Source organism: Diabrotica virgifera, chromosome 1, assembly GCF_917563875.1.
Source record: "Diabrotica virgifera virgifera chromosome 1, PGI_DIABVI_V3a".
Classification (NCBI taxonomy): Eukaryota; Metazoa; Arthropoda; class Insecta; order Coleoptera; family Chrysomelidae; genus Diabrotica; species Diabrotica virgifera.
In genome coordinates, this window is record NC_065443.1 from 242,968,362 (window position 1) to 242,984,734 (window position 16,373).

At 33.1% G+C, this 16,373-nt stretch overlaps 1 protein-coding gene across 6 annotated transcripts in view; it reads right to left on the reverse strand.

Annotated features, from left to right (window-relative positions):
* LOC126883113 (Ig-like and fibronectin type-III domain-containing protein 2) overlaps nt 1-16,373 on the reverse strand; it is a 1,605,319-nt gene that overhangs the window by 56,749 nt on the left and 1,532,197 nt on the right. For all 6 annotated transcript variants that reach the window (XM_050648382.1, XM_050648360.1, XM_050648367.1 and 3 more), the window contains 4 exons: nt 13,145-13,411; nt 9,276-9,639; nt 5,158-5,500; nt 153-480 (listed from right to left, as the gene is read on the reverse strand). In XM_050648382.1, the coding sequence (XP_050504339.1) occupies nt 153-480; nt 5,158-5,500; nt 9,276-9,639; nt 13,145-13,411 (1,302 nt within the window). The remainder of the gene's footprint in view (nt 1-152; nt 481-5,157; nt 5,501-9,275; nt 9,640-13,144; nt 13,412-16,373) is intronic.

Genomic DNA, 16,373 nt, shown 5'->3' on the forward strand with positions numbered 1-16,373 from the left:
CCACTCATTTACTACGTTTTTAATTCGGAAAATCTCAAAACGATTTAAATATGACTTATATTGTTTTTCCCTGTACTCTTCAATTGTATTATACTGTTTAATATATTTTGCATTTAAAACGCTAGTAAATAATTTAAAAATTTATGTTTTACCTTCTTCGAAACATTGAGCAATATTGCCAATGTACGGTACGCAGCTGGTAGTAGCTGAAGCAAATTGATGAAGTAGCACTCCATTGCAGACTGGCAAACACCCTGATGGTACTCCTCGCCTGTGACAACATGTGGCATGATTGCGACCCCCTGCGGCACATTTAAGTATCTTCTCGTAGTCTCCTTTGCAGACACTAGCCAAAGCTTTTAGATCAGTCATGTTGGCGTTGAAGGAACATAGAGGTAGACACACTGAGTTGACTTGGGCTTCTACACAGCAGCCTGTAACGTTGTAAACTAATGCTTCCTCGATTTTCTCTTCAACTATCTAATAAAAAAGAGTAACATTTTAAAATTTAACTCATACACATGAACTGCTTTAAGTAATTTAATAAATTATCATAAATATTCTTTGATGTTAGGTAATTTAAATTACAAACTACCTAAATTCTAATGGAGCTTAGTTTTTTTTTTAAATTCCCTATAATCACATATGGCCAATAATATATATCCCAAAGAAAAATTTTTTTAATAGTCACAATTTATTAAAAACCATTACCTTCTCAATTAAATTTTTTTATATAATACGATATACAGAGTGGGGCTAAACTATGGAATAAATTCATTTTCACTAAAATGGACGATTGTGGAGAAAAAGTCCGAAACAGGTCGATTTTTATTTTTAGATTACAATTTTTTGGCATATATTTCATATTAGTGATTGGCATTCATATTTCATCCATCTGCGCGTGATGACGTAATCGATGATTTTTATAAAAGGGAATAGGAGTCGTGTGGTAGCTCATTTAAAAGGGCGTCCAATTCTCTATTCAGCAGTATAAACATTAATATCATTGTAGATAAAAGGCATTATATTTAATTTCGATTCAGAGATCATTACCATCTTTCTATGGACCATTTCGAACTCTTTTGTTCTCATCAGGAAAGCAACTGTAATGATGCTCTTAGAGTTACAGTTGCTTTCCTGATGAGAACAAAAGAGTTCGAAATGGTCCATAGAAAGATGGTAATGATCTCTGAATCGAAATTAAATATAATGCCTTTTATCTACCTACCGTTTTTACTCACGTATAGAGTACTAGGGACCAGATTTGTTGATCTTTACCTCGGTGAATTGATATGTTGTGGAGTGCAACTATGTAGACTCCCCATGTCTATACATTCATCACCCTTTATTCCTTGCAATTTTTAGAAGGATGGGAATAGGTATAAGAGAGAATCTGTTTCCGAATTAAGAAATCCAAAGATTTTATTATTTTTAAACATTTATTTGTTTGAAAATGGAGTCTTTTGGGTTTCGACATTTTATTAATATCATTATTTATACAGGGTTGCCAAGAAAATATTTTTTGAATTAAATTAATTATCGCAAAAAGAAGAATGTATGTAATTTATTTAGCTCAAAATACATTCTATTGCTGTCAGAAAATAGAAAAAAAAATTTACTTTGCAAATAAACATTGATTTTCACCTAAATTAAGTGTTCAAAGTGCCAAGAGGTAGGTGGGAGGCTGTTTGTGATTTAATTTAAGCGAAAGGAAATGTTTACTTGTGAAATAAGCATTTCCCTTATTTTCTGAGAGCAGTACAATGTATTTTGAGTTAAATAAATTACATACATTCTTATTTTTGAGTAAATTAGTTTAATTCAAAAATTATTTTTTTGGCCACTCGGTATAAATAATGATATTAATGTTAACGTGACCGAATAGAGAATTTAACACCATTTCAAATGAGCTACCACATGACTCCTATACCCATTTAAAAAAAATATCGATTACGTCATCACGCTCAGATGGATGACATCACTAGTATGAAATATAAACCAAAAAATTGCAATTTAAAAATAAAAATCGACCTGTTTCGGGATCTTTCTCCAAAATCGTCCATTTTAGAGAAAATGAATTTATTCCAAAATAATTTAGCCCCTCTCTGTATTTGTAAAATCTTTCAAAAGTTAGGGAATCGATACTATTTAAAAACAGTTTTGATCTTTGGTTATTTTTTGGTACGAAACGCTACTTCCGCTCTTTAAAGACAAGAACAAATAATACCTACACTGACACTGAACACTGAACGAAATTTGAATGATCTCTCTTATGCCATTGTGTTCTCTCTTCGTTGTGTAAATGTGTGTAGTTTATGCCTCTATAATTTAAAACGTTAAACTCTGTGCCAGAAAAACCTACATAATATTCTGTATGATTTAGTAGAATAAATATTATAATAGTTAGCATCGCACCTAATATCCTTTTCATAGTTAATCCTTTTAATAGTTTATAGTAGTAATATCACAAATAAAAGACATGAAAGTGCCATAAATGCAGCAGAAATGAAGCTGCTGAGAAAAATAGCTGGAAAGACGAAGATGGATAGGGAAAGGAACGAAAACATCAGAAACGTGCTAAGTCAGGAACCAATAGAGAAAAAAATTAAAAAAAGAAAACTGAATTGGTTTGGACATATAACTAGGATGCACGAGAACAGACTAGTAAAGAAGGTGACAGATGCCAAAAGACAGGGGGAAAGAAGAAGAGGCAGACCTAGAAAGGGATGGATGGAACAATTCAAGAAAATCGGGACGCATAAGGAATATGTTGATAGTTTGGCTAAAAAAGCTGTTGAGGATGGTACTTCAAATAATCGTAAGTTTTGCATATCTGATTTAGTTAACACTATTAAGTATCTAATTAAAAATCAGTGGAGTCAATCATGGCGAGATCTTTGTAAACAATCCAACTCTCAGTATTCACTGATTCAACCTTATGTTCCAAATATATGTTACGGTCAATTATGTAAATTGGACATTGACGTTAATGGCCAGGCATTGTCGTGAATGTCCATTTTCCTTGGATATTAACGACAATGCCCGGCCATTAACGACAATAACCTTAAATATTGGCCAATGTTGTAAAAACAACGTAAAATTAGATTTTTAATCAATAACCGGTCAATAACGACAATGGCCAGAAGCAAATGGCCAATGTTGATAAATCGATGCCCCAGCCAATCGGTGTAAGTCAATAAGTGTTTAAAATGAGATACTAAGATGGTTCTGAAAGTAGTTGCAGAAATATAAGTACAGTAGGAAAAATGAAAGAATACCCATGAACGAACATATAAAACACGCTGTATTCTCTTGTCACCCTGTCATACAAAAAATTGGTCAGCGCAAGTACATGTAATAAATATTATTACATGTACTTGCGCTGGGCATTTTTTTTGTGACACGGTGACAGGAAAATACAGCGTGTTTTATATGTTCGTTCATGGGTATTCTTTTATTTTTCCGACTATAGTTATTAAAAACAAATAAAACATCTTTATTTATCACAATATGGGTAACATATTCATAAATATAAACAAGGAAATATGTAATAATATTTTTATATACAGTATGGTGCAAATGAAAGGAATACATTCGTAAACCGGCGACTTTAAGGAAAAATCCCGAAACAGGTCGATTTTTATTTTTAAATTATGATGTTTTGGAATATATGACATACTATTATATTATCCCATATATTCCAAAATATCATAATTTAAAGGAAAGCCGACCCCGCATAGGAATAAGGCAAAGAGAATGATGATGGAATATATGGCATACTAGTGACGTCATCCATCTGGGTGTGATGACGTAATCGATGATTTTTTTAAATGACAATAGGGGTCGTGTGCTACCTCATTTGAAAGGTAATTCAATTCTCTATTCAGTAACATAAACACTTACATAATTAATTATAAAGGCTGTCCAATTAAATTATTTAACAAAAAAAAAGTAGAATGAATGTAGAATAAACAATGGTTTTTCGCTTAAATAATTAATGTTTAAACTTCCAAGAGGCAGGTGGCAGGCGGGAGCTGGCTTTATGATTGAATTTCATTCTACAGTGCTTTGTTGTTTTTTAGCACCCGGTGTTCTCAAAATATTTTTCGCTTCGTTAATTTCACTTATTTGGCTATTGTATTCGTCACAGTTTAAAAATGTTTATTGTCATCATGTTTTGACTTGACTGTTAAGTTTATATAATTATTAGAACGAGTGCGCATATCGTTGATCCATGATAACATTTATTAAATAAATTTACGAGTAATTTCAGCACGAAAACAATACACAATATACACACATGAAGTAAACAATAGTAAACCTACAATAACCTATCTTTTAGTCAAAATTTCAACATTAACCGATTAACAATGGACATTGTCGACATTGGCCGGGCAATGATAGAAATGTTATCAAGAATTTAAAATTATCATCAATGTCCAGTTTCTATGGACAATAACGTTAATATCCGGCCATTGCCGACAATGACCAATTCAACCGGCCATTGTCGATATTGGCCGGCCAATAACGTTATTCGCCGGATTTACGTCATTGACAGTAACATATATATTGGTTTAAAAATTATGTAGTACCTCAAAGATATATAACAACATTAATCAGAATGAAGTTTGGACATGCATTTTTCCCTCTACATCTGGCAAGAATTAAAGTTTTTGATTCAAATCTTTGTACTTAATGTCAGAAGGTGGGTGATTTGAATCACACTTTCTTTGGGTGCACAAAATATATTCCATACACCTCTAATTGAATCGAAGCTTTAATAAAATTTAATGTTTTTCCACCTTTCAATATATCTTATCTATTATCTCTGAACAGCAAAAATATATATGATTGTTTAATAAAATTTATCTGTGAAACTAAAATTAACTACTAAACTTATTAATCCTGATAATTTGATATATATGTACACATGAAAAGAGAAGAAGAAGAAAATTTATAATGGAAAAATGTGGTGAGCAACTTGGATAGTCCATATAGCGGCCAGCTGCAGTTTTTGAACTGAGTAGAGAGCTGAAGAGTTTGCTATGGAACTCTAAGGACCTCATTGCCTTCTTTATGTATGAATAGAAAAAAAAATTGTGACTGACTAATTAACACCCAAGTTATTGCCATAAAGCCAAAAAAAAAACATCGTACCTTACTTTCTGTCCTGAACGTCAACATTGCACTAGGGGTTCCCACACCATGAGCATTGACAGCCTCCACGTATACCTCATAATCAGTCTCGCTCTCCAAATTTTCCGCAATATATGGACTGCGCACCCCTTTCTTCATGGTATATTCAGAAAGCTCATCATCAGCGTTCCGTATAAAAAGATTATAGTTTGAAACTGTGTCTCCTAGTGTTTTAGGCTGAGACCAGTGAAGTATAGCAAATTCAGTTTCTATATTAGTCACGTGGAATTCAGTAGGAGCACTTGGTAGAACACCATATCCTTGAAGCAAGCAGTTTGTGTATTCGCTCATATAACGAAGACACCTAGAAATTAAACAATAGGAAAAAAGAAGTTAATTTACATTTACGTATGATTTTGGTATTTAAAAATTGAGTCAGTGGTGGTTATACAGGATTTGGTTTTTTAAGATAACACATTTATTACTTTCAGAAACAATCCTAAGCCAATAAGGGGAAGAGTTAATAATTTTGTCTTTTGGTGCCTTCTGTAATGGATGGCGAGAATGGTTGGCGAGACTTCATCTTTATCTCTATCCTGCGCTTATTAAGGTTTGGAGGTATAATCCTCTAGACTCTAGAGTCGTTGATATTACACAACCAGGTTATTTATCACGCAAGCAGAGATGTAAAGCAAACAGAGAGTGTGGAAAAATATAAATCTCTGGGAACTCATATATCAATTAGAAATTGAATCCAGACCAGGAGATCAGGGTACGAATAAAAATGGCAAGGGCAGTAAGTCTAAAACTCAGCTTTAAAATATAGTTAAAGTTCTGGGAATGCATTTAATTTGTAGAACAGTTTTAACATTTGTTTCCAATACAGATTTCACTCCCCTACAAATAGTATCTGCTAACTTGCTCAAAAACAGATCAGTAACATGCGATACGCAGATGCCAAAAAACAAAAATAATGTAATAGCGTTGATTGATAAATATAGGGGGTACCAGTATATTCATAAATCAACGGTAATAGTGCAAATAATGAGTACATACAGTCAGAAAAATGAAAGAATACCCATGAACGATCACATCAGTCACTTATTTTGTATTTGCTGTCTTTTTCTATAAATAACAAACGTTTGTTATAGAGAAAGATAATAAATACGAAATAAGTGATTGATGTGATCGCTCACGGGTATTCTTTCATTTTTCCGACTGTACCTACACCAAATGGCGAATTTTGAAGAAGTAGACAGATTTTTATACTTCGACTTCATGATAACCAACAATGACGATTGTTCCTCAGAAAATAAGCATCGATTTGCAATGGACTAAACCGCAATATCTAAATTAATTATAATATGGAAAGATCGAGAAGTAACAAGTAATACTAAGCTCAGGTTGGCCAATGCTTTATTTTTCGCATTTGGGGATTGCAATCCAGCATCGTTTTCAGTCCAGCTGGATTTTTGCAAGATTAGCCTGAATCCAGCTGGATCCAGCGCGGATCCAGCAAAGTGTGGAATCGAAATAAAAAAAGATTTTGGGCGATAAGACGACAGTCTTATCAAATAAACTTACTTCTCACAGAGCTGCACATACAGGGGGAAACAGAGAAAGCCCTTTCGTCCTCTACGCTGGTCGATTTTAAGGTCATTAAATAGGCATAAACCATGGACAAATGATCGCTTTTCTCTACTTCGGTCTCATAAACGCTCATTCCTTTTTCAAAATAATTTCGTAATATTTTTGAGAACCAGTCTTTTTAATATAAACATTTTCCCTCTCTCTATCTCCCTCTCTCTCCCTCTCTCTCTTTCTCTCTCTCTCTCTCTCTCTCTCTCTCTCTCTCTCTCGTTTCAGTTCAATCTCAAGTTCTTGTTCTAAAGTAAAACTCACGGGCTTCGGATTAGCTGGCCCGTCTTCTACTTCCATTATGTCCTTTTGCACTGGTTCTACAATCACTTGTTTATTTATACGACTCAACAAATTTTTCATCTCTCGTCACATTGCATTCTTTTTCGGCATGGGGAAATTACCAGTATTGTTTAGTCCTTCGTCAAACTTATTTGGATTTTGTAAGTACATTAATGTACCTGTAATTTCCGAGAGGCGCCGTTCCGCAATTCCGTTGCGTAGTGCTTCCGTTAACTCGGCACAAATGCTAAAGTTCTGGCTATTTAGTTTGTCTAAGACAATTTTCATGGTTGTGTCTGCCTTACTAAAGTCTCTTCTGCAAAAAGTTTCTACAGCCAGTTTCAACGGTTGAAGAGTGGCGATCAAGTCATTGATTATTGACCAAACGCCAGCAGGGCCACTCGCCAGCAGAGATTTTTATCGCAGAATCAATGTCTATCAACGCTTTATCGATGCAAACTTTTAGGCTGTAGAAACGTTCCAGCTTACTGAGCAAATTGTTCCACCTGATACGGCAGTCCAGAATCAAACTTAATTCCTTGCCTTTCCCTTCCTTGACATATTTTTCCAAGAACATATCGTCTTTGGAAGGTGATTTTATGAACGTTTGACACGTTTGCGGATCCGCATTGCTGGATCCAGCACAGTATGCTGATTCCAGCATGTAAAAAAACGTTTGAATCCAGCTGGGTTGCTGGATGCTGGATCCAGAAATTGCAATCACTATTCCCATTGCTACAGATGCAGCTGAAACATGAACTTTCAAAAAATCGATAGAAGTAAGATCGAAGCCTTCTAAATCTGAGTCTACATACGTGTGTCCTGGACAGAACACAGAAGCAATCTATCAATTCCGGAAGAGCTTTATAGTAAAATGAATAAACTGATCATACCTAAATTACCTCGGCCACATAGCCAGAAGAACGGAGAGCATGGAACTGTTGGTAGTAGAAGGAAAGGTATAAGGCCAAAGACCAAGAGGAAGATCGCTAACACGATAGGTAGACCAAATAAAGACACTGGTGGGAAAATAGCTATACGAAGCCGTTCATCTGGCACAGGATGAAAACCAATGGAGACAGTAATATACGGAGAGGCAGCGCTGAAAAATCTTTTTCAGTTTACTAAAGCTAAATTTTTTACAGTTGATTACTGTGATTGTGCAGAGAAACATACTGCGGTCGGTCAAGTGAAACGTAGAACAGGGGTTACTGAAAGGGTATCAAAGTTGCTTTCCTACGAAGGTAATTAAATCCATTTACTAAGGCTTAAAATCAGTACAAACATTCTAAATTGAATATAAATAAAACTTATTATAGTCGGTCAGCTGTATGACGGGACAGAGCCGGTCGGTCGGCCCCAATGAATGTACACGGATATTCACTATATTTTGACCTCCTTGTAAACTGCTTTATTTACAGAATTAGAAAAAAATGTAAAATATAAAAGTTATTCGATTTTTAATTGTGATTTTTTGACATATATATCGTACTAGTGACGTCATCCATGTGGGCGTGATGACGTAATCGACTATTTTTTTAAATGAGAATAGGGGTCATGTGCTAGCTCATTTGAAAGGTTATTCAATTCTCTATACAGTACTATAAATATTAAGATCATTATTTATACAGGGTGTCCAAAAAAAATTTAATTATGAATTAAACAATTAATTTAATTAAAAATATTTTTTTTGATACCCTGTATAATTAATCATGTTAATGATGACGTCACTAGTAAGATATATACGTCAAAAATCATAATTTAAAAATCGAATAACTTTTGTATTTTACATTTTTTTCTAATTCTGTAAATAAAACAGTTTACAAGGGGTCAAAATATAGTGAATAACCATGTACATTTACTGGGGCCGACCGACCGGCTCTGTCCCGCCATACAGCTGACCGACTATAATAACGTATATTTATATTTAAATTAAAAATTGGAGACTGATTTTCAGCCTTAGTATATGGATTTAATTACCTTCGTAGGAAAGCAACTTTGATACCCTCTCAGTAACCCCTGTCCTACGTTTCGCTTGACCGACCGCAGTATGTTTCTCTACACAATCAGAGTAATCAACTGTGAAAAATCTAGCCTTAGTAAATTCAAACAGATTTTTCAGCGCTGCCTCTTGGACTATAGGCTAACAATACTTTTAGTGTTACGACGCCCTAACAAGGACTCAAGGGATGAGGAGGGATTTTTATAATAGTACTTACTTGAAATAATTAAAATCTATACTGGACACATTGCCAGTACAAAGTTGTTGACATATATCCGGCAAACCTCTCGCTTTACAACAGGGAGTATGGTCCATTCCATTGGTCAAACATCCGAAAGTGTCAGCAGCCCAAGGTGCGCAAATCATAAGATCTGTTATTTCAGCTGATGAAGCTTGCACTGGATCGCACAGTTTTGTAACACATGTTTTGTGCACGATACCTTTGTTCGCACAACAGCTTTTTATGTCTGGCAGTTGTGGTGGTCGTCCAGTCGTTGTCTGCTTCACGCTGCCTGGTGTTAGCGTTAAAGAACGGACGCTGTAGCTTGGAAGACTGCTGCCATGACGATTGATTGCAGTCACTAAAACAAAAATTTATTATTGAATTTTTTTTATACAAAGCAGTTAATAAGCCCGATATTCTGAATTTTCTTTATTTTCTTCTTCTTATTTTTCTTTTTTTTCTTCGTCTTCTTTTTCTTCGTCTTTGTATTCTTCTTCTTCTTCTTTGTTAATCATTTTCCATTCACTCCTCTATGTAGGTCTCTCCTAATTACTTCCCTCTTTCTCTATTTGTGCCAATCTAATCCATTGTTTACCTGCTACTCCTCTTATGTCACCTACCCATCTTACTCCATTCTAAGATTTTCCATGTCCACCCATTATTATCCTATTGACTCAATCACAGACATATTAATTTCGATGGTTCTACTTGGCCACACATTTATCAGTTGACAACTCTTGACTTCCCTTCTTCCATGTCAGCCTCTACTAAAATGGAAGTGGCAAAGGTTTTTATTATATCGTTTGTCTACTTAAGACGATGTTTCTCTACAAAAATTAATTTTTACACGTATCTTTTAACTTCGTTAAACCTATGTATATATGCAGCTATAATATTTAAATAATTTAACTATTTATTTTTAATGATAATTTCATTTACTTGCTCCTTTCAAGTATGCTATTTCATTTAATATTTTTCTTATAATTTTGAAAAATATGGCAACAAACCTTTGAAAACGCTTCATATCTCTAACCTAGAATTAATTATTCTAGTTTTTTTCGGTATAATACAATTATTTTTTGTCTCTCTATTTTCCTGAATATTAATATCGTCGACGACGGGTAACCATATGGAATGAACCAACCAACTAAAGACTGCAGCTGTCTTCAAGACCACAACGACTCTTTGAAGACATTCAAATGGCGAACATCTAAGCTACCCACATCTATTTTAGTTAGTTTTAGTTTTATTGTTATACAGAGTGTCCAGAAACTCTACCGACAATCGAAGACAGGATATTCCTCAGATAATTTTAAGATATTTTAACCCAATTCACCTAGTCCGAAAATGCTTCCTAAGGAAGCTAGAGCTCTTTGAAGATGACTTCTTGTAATTAGTTTTTCTTAAATAACTCCAGAACGCTTCTATCGAGAAAAACAAAAATTGGTATACATATTAACCTTCCAGAGATAAAACGACTCCATGCATTGCGAATTTCTAGTACCGGTCATATGCGTCCCTTTTGGATAGGGCAACAGTTATTTTATCGCATAACTTTTTTATCTTTAATTTTTAAGCATTTTTGACTCTGGATTTTGTGAGGTATTTTACAACTAAAAGGTACTCTTGTCTTAAGTCGATAGGATACACCGTTTTCTAAAAAAATCGATTTGAAAATTTTTCTTTTTTTTGAATTTGCAAAAAACATTAAAAAAAACTATATAGAAATCCGAAAACTGGTACGTTTATTTATATTTCAGAGATGAATCGATTTCATCAATTGTAAATTTCTAGTACTGGTCATATGGGTCTGTTTTGGGTAGGCCAACGGTTAATTTTTGTCTTTAATTTTTAATCATTTTTGACTCTAGATTATTAAGTTATTGAGGTATTCTAGTACTAAAAGTTATTGTTGCTTTAAGGTGTTAAAATATATCATTCTTTTTAAAAACATTTTTTGAATTTTTTTCAAATTATTTTTTAAATTTAAAAAACGAATAATTTTCAAATCAATTTTTCTAGAAAACCGTTTGTCCTATCGACTTAAAGTAAGAGTACCTTTTAGTACTAGAATACCTCACAATTTAATAATCCAGTGTCAAAAATGTTAAAAAGTTAAAGACAAAAAAGTTATGTGATAAAATATCCGTTGCTCTACCCAAAACAGACGGCTATAATCGATACTAGAAATTCACAATGGATGGTATCAATTTATCTCTGGAAAATAAATATATGCACCGATTTTCGTTTTTCTAAATTAAAGCGTTCTGGAGGTATTTAAGAAAAACTAATTACAAGACGCCATTTTCAAAGAGCTCTAGCTCCCTTAGGTAGCATTTTTGGACTAAACTTACGTGCATAGAAATCGGCCCACTTAAAAATTTGGTCATTTTTGATGTCTCATATTTTCTAAACCTATTGGCAGATTAAAGTGATTTTTTGAACATTTTATAGCCTGGTTCTTTGACAATACCAGTGTAATATTATTGTTTCTAAACAGGTAAATTTTCATTGAATATCGGGTGTACTAATCAAACTGTGTTTTTTCTCAAAGTTCGCATCACCCTGTGAAATATTCTAGCATTTATAAAATACTGAAATTAAAACTCAACTATAGCCTCACATTTTCTTAACATTCTGTTTTTTGATTGATTCGTTTATGTTGGATAATAAAAAAGTTAAGTACTTTAACAACTAGACAGGTTCTTCATCAATACATGGTATTTCTAAATAAGTGCGACAAACTTTAAGGGGTAATTCTGCATGAAAAAATAATGACAGTTGGTTTTATAAACTTATGTCCGCAAATCTTTCGTTTCCGAGATACGGGATGTTGAATTTTTTCTTAAAAACAAACGATTTATTTATTGCTTTAAAAACAGTTGAGATATGCAAATGAAACTTGGTAGGTTTTAAGAGATAGTTATTGCGGATTATTTGATATAAAATTAAGAATTTAATATTCACCATGGTCGTACATGCAGGTAATACGATCGGTCATGTTACCGGTATGCGCGCCAATGGTGAATATTAAATTCTTAATTTTATGTCAAAAAATCCGCAATAACTGTCTCTTAAAACCTACCAAATTTCATTTGCATATCTCAACTGGTTTTCGGAACCGAAACATTTACGGACAATTACGGTCATTATTTTTTTATGCAGAGTTACCCCTTAAAGTTTGTCGCACTCATTTAGAAACACCGTGTATTGATGAAGAACATGTCTAGTTGTTAAAGTACCTAACTTTTTTATTATTCAACATAAACGAATGGGTCAAAAAACAGAATGTTAAGAAAATCTGAGGCTATAGTTGGGTTTTAATTTTAGTATTTTATATATGCTAGAATATTCCACAGGGTGATGTGAACTTTGAGAAAAAAACACAGTTTGATTCGTACACCCGGTATACAATGAAAATTTACCTGTTTAGCAACAATATTATTACAGTGGTATTGTTAAATAATCAGGCTATAACATTTTCAAGAAACTACTTCAATCGGCCAACAGGTTTAGGAAATACGATTCATCAAAAACAACCAAATTTCTAAGTGGGCCGATTTCTATGCACGTAAGTTTAGGTGAATTGAGCTAAATTGTCTTAAAATTATCTGAAGAATCTCCTGTCTCCGTTTGTAGGTAGAGTTTCTGGACACCCTGTATATTAAATCCCCAACATCTTGATTTGATTTTTACAGTTCGATGACATGACCTAGGTACACATAATGTTCTATTTTCTCTATTGTAAAACCTCTCAATATTGTATTTAGATATTAGAGTTTGGAAAAATATTACTTTTATTTAATTGTATGCCAGTTTTTTGCATAAATCATAATATTATATTAAAATAATATTCTACTCACCTGTAATGTCGTACATTGTGAATGGTATTAGATTTTGTAAGATTGTGCTGGTCTGACTTACTGGAACCTTAACTAAAACGCTTTGAGTAAACGTGGCACTGTCACTGTTGCTTGTTTTCCTTATATCAAAACTTTTTAATGAAGTAACATTTACTGCAAATTCGGTTATAGTTTCAGTGTTGGATACTGGTAAAGTCCACTGAACACGAAGAGATTTTTCTGTGAGAGCTTCTACTTCTACGTTCATTGGAGGACTAGGTAGTAGCTCTAAAGTGAAAATAAAAAAGAAATTAGTAAAAATATTTACAGATTTTTGGTCTGTTTTTTAAAGTTTTTGAATATTTTGTAGAATGTTCTTACGAAAAGAAAATTAAAAGTTAAGTAGAAAATTGAAAAATTTCATAATAAATAGCGATTCTTTAAATTTTGTTTAGAGATTCGCAGTTTGGGTTTCGTATTGCTCTCTTGGCACAAGAGAAGCATTTTTAGTCTACAGGTACTCATCTAGCACTGCATATATATGAATAAACATGTGTATAATATGCTTTATGTACTACGAAAAAGCATTCGATAATATAGAACATGAAAAGATAATTGAAGTACTCCATAATATCGGAATTGACTACAGAGACATTCGAACAATAGCGAGTCTCTATTGGGGTGAAACAGCCAAAGTGAAACAGACAATAAAACTGAAATCAAGAAAGGGTTACAGCAGACTGTAACTTGTTTCTTATGCTCATTAAGATATACTCGGAAGAAGTATTTAAGACACCACTAGAGGAAAGCACAGAGGGTATAAAGATAAATGAAGAAATAATTAATTAATAAAATAAGGTATGCTGTCGACACTGTGATTCTAGCGAGTAGCATGGAAGAGCTGAGTTGCCTGATGAGTAAAATTAAAGAATTAAAAACGTAGCTTCGTACATTTACTTAGGAACAACAGTAACTTTAAGCTGGAATCAAGCGAAGGAGATACATACTGGGTTAGGATAAAGTATGGAACCAAGCAAATATCTTTGAAATGAAAAGAACAATATTTATGAAACTTTGCATGCAAGTACAATGACGCAAAAGGCATCTGTTGCCATATTTTTTGTTACTACTTCACTTCCGGTTTCACCGGAAATACCCTTAACTTATTTAATTTAAATGGGACACCCTTTATATTTTTGCGGATTTTAAAAGAACTTGTCATTTTTAATTCATACATACCAAATTTGGTAGAAATTTTTTTTTAAAAAGTGGCTGTAGATAATTTTTTGTATTGGTAGAACGTAGTAGGAAATAAACGAGTACCATCTATATCTATACTATAGACTAAAATTGTTGTTTACATGCACTGCATGACTTATTTGAGTTTAGTATAGTAGGTAAAACGGTTACTGAACTAATTGACAGTAATAAGTTGTATTAAAAATGGTTCATTTAAGTGAAAAAAATCGTATTGTAATATTAATGATAATCGGTTATGGTAAATTTTCATTTTTTGGAAGTGAATTTTCCAAATCGATGGATTGGACGTAGAGGATTCATAGAATGGCCCGCTGGTTCTCCGGACCTCAACCCGTTAGATTTTTTTCTTTAAGGTTATCTAAAATCACGTGGTAACGTTAGGCGACCAACACGTTTGCAGGATTTGAGACAAAGATTATTCTGAATTGATGAATGTGAATACGTGGAGAAATCTTGCAAAAAGTGACTCACGAATTTATTTATCGGCTTGCACGTTGTCAGGAGGTGAACAGCAAATATTTTCAAGATTTGAAATAATTTTTTTTTATTTTTAATATTATTGGTCGAACGTAAATAAATTAACCTATTTTTTAACTGTAAAGAGATTTACCCATTGTTTTAATAGCTTTTCCTTCCAAACTTGGTATGTATGAATTAAAAATAACAAGTTCTTTTAAAAGCTGCAAAAATATATAGGGTGTCCCATTTAAAGTAAACAAGTTAAGGGTATTTCCGGTGAAACCGGAAGTGGAGTAGTAATAAAAAATATGGCATCAGATGCCTTTTGCGTCGTTATACTTGCATAAATATTGTTCTATTCGTAAATATTGTTCTTTTCGTTTCAAAGATATTTGCTTGGTTCCATAATTTATCCCAACTCTGTATAAGAATAGAAAAAAGAAAGAGCATTGTTCACTAGATTTTTACGTCCAACAGCCTCACCATGCCTCTAAAAATCTGACTTCTCAAATGTTATATATTTCCGGTTTTGTTATATGGAATGGAGACGTGGATAATAATAATATACAGGGTGTTTCATTAATAATTGTCCATATAGTAACTGGAGAAACCTTAGCACAAAATACGAAGATTTAACCAAAAACACTTAAATAAAATGTTGTTTCTTACTGAGTTACAGGGTGTTTTATCTAAAAATTTAAAAAATTATTTTTGCTAAGAATTTTAAAACTATTTGACGTATCCTTTTCATACTTGGCAGAAAGTGTGAATACTAGACACCCTACTAAATTGTGATAAACAAGCGTTTCTAGCTACTACCAGAGGCGTACGACAGGGGATGGTGAATGGTTGGCCCTTCTCAAATTCTACGCCACTGGAGGAATTACTATTTTAGTGCCATTTTTAGATTCTACAAAACTTTCTACGTAAATAATATACTCTTCATTGGTAACGATAAAGTCATTACTTTTCGAGATATTTGAAGTTAAATATGAAACGGCACAGTTATTTTGATTAATTTATGATACGATTCATATGATTAAAATTTAAAAATTATTTGTACCCAGTACTTTAAAGCTATTTCCCGTATCCTTATAATACTTGGCAGAGAGTGTAGGTACTTTACACCCTACTAAATTAAAATAAATAAACGTTTCTAGCTACTACCAGAGGCGTACGACAGGGGATAGTGACTGGTTGACCCTTCCCAAATTCTACGCCACTGACGAAATTGCTATTTTAGTGTAATTTTTTGATTTCTCAATACTTTTTATTTAAATAATATACTCTTCATTCGTAACGATAAAATGATTAGTTTTCGAGATATTTGAAATTAAATATGAAGCGACACAATACACTCATCAAAATAACCGTGTCGTTTCATTTTTAACTTCAAATATCTCGAAAACTAATAACTTTATCGTTACAAATGAAGAGTATATTATTTTCATAGAAAGTATTGGAGAATCCAAAAATTGAACTAAAATAGCAATTTCGCCAGTGGCGTAGAATTTGGAAAGGGTCAACCATT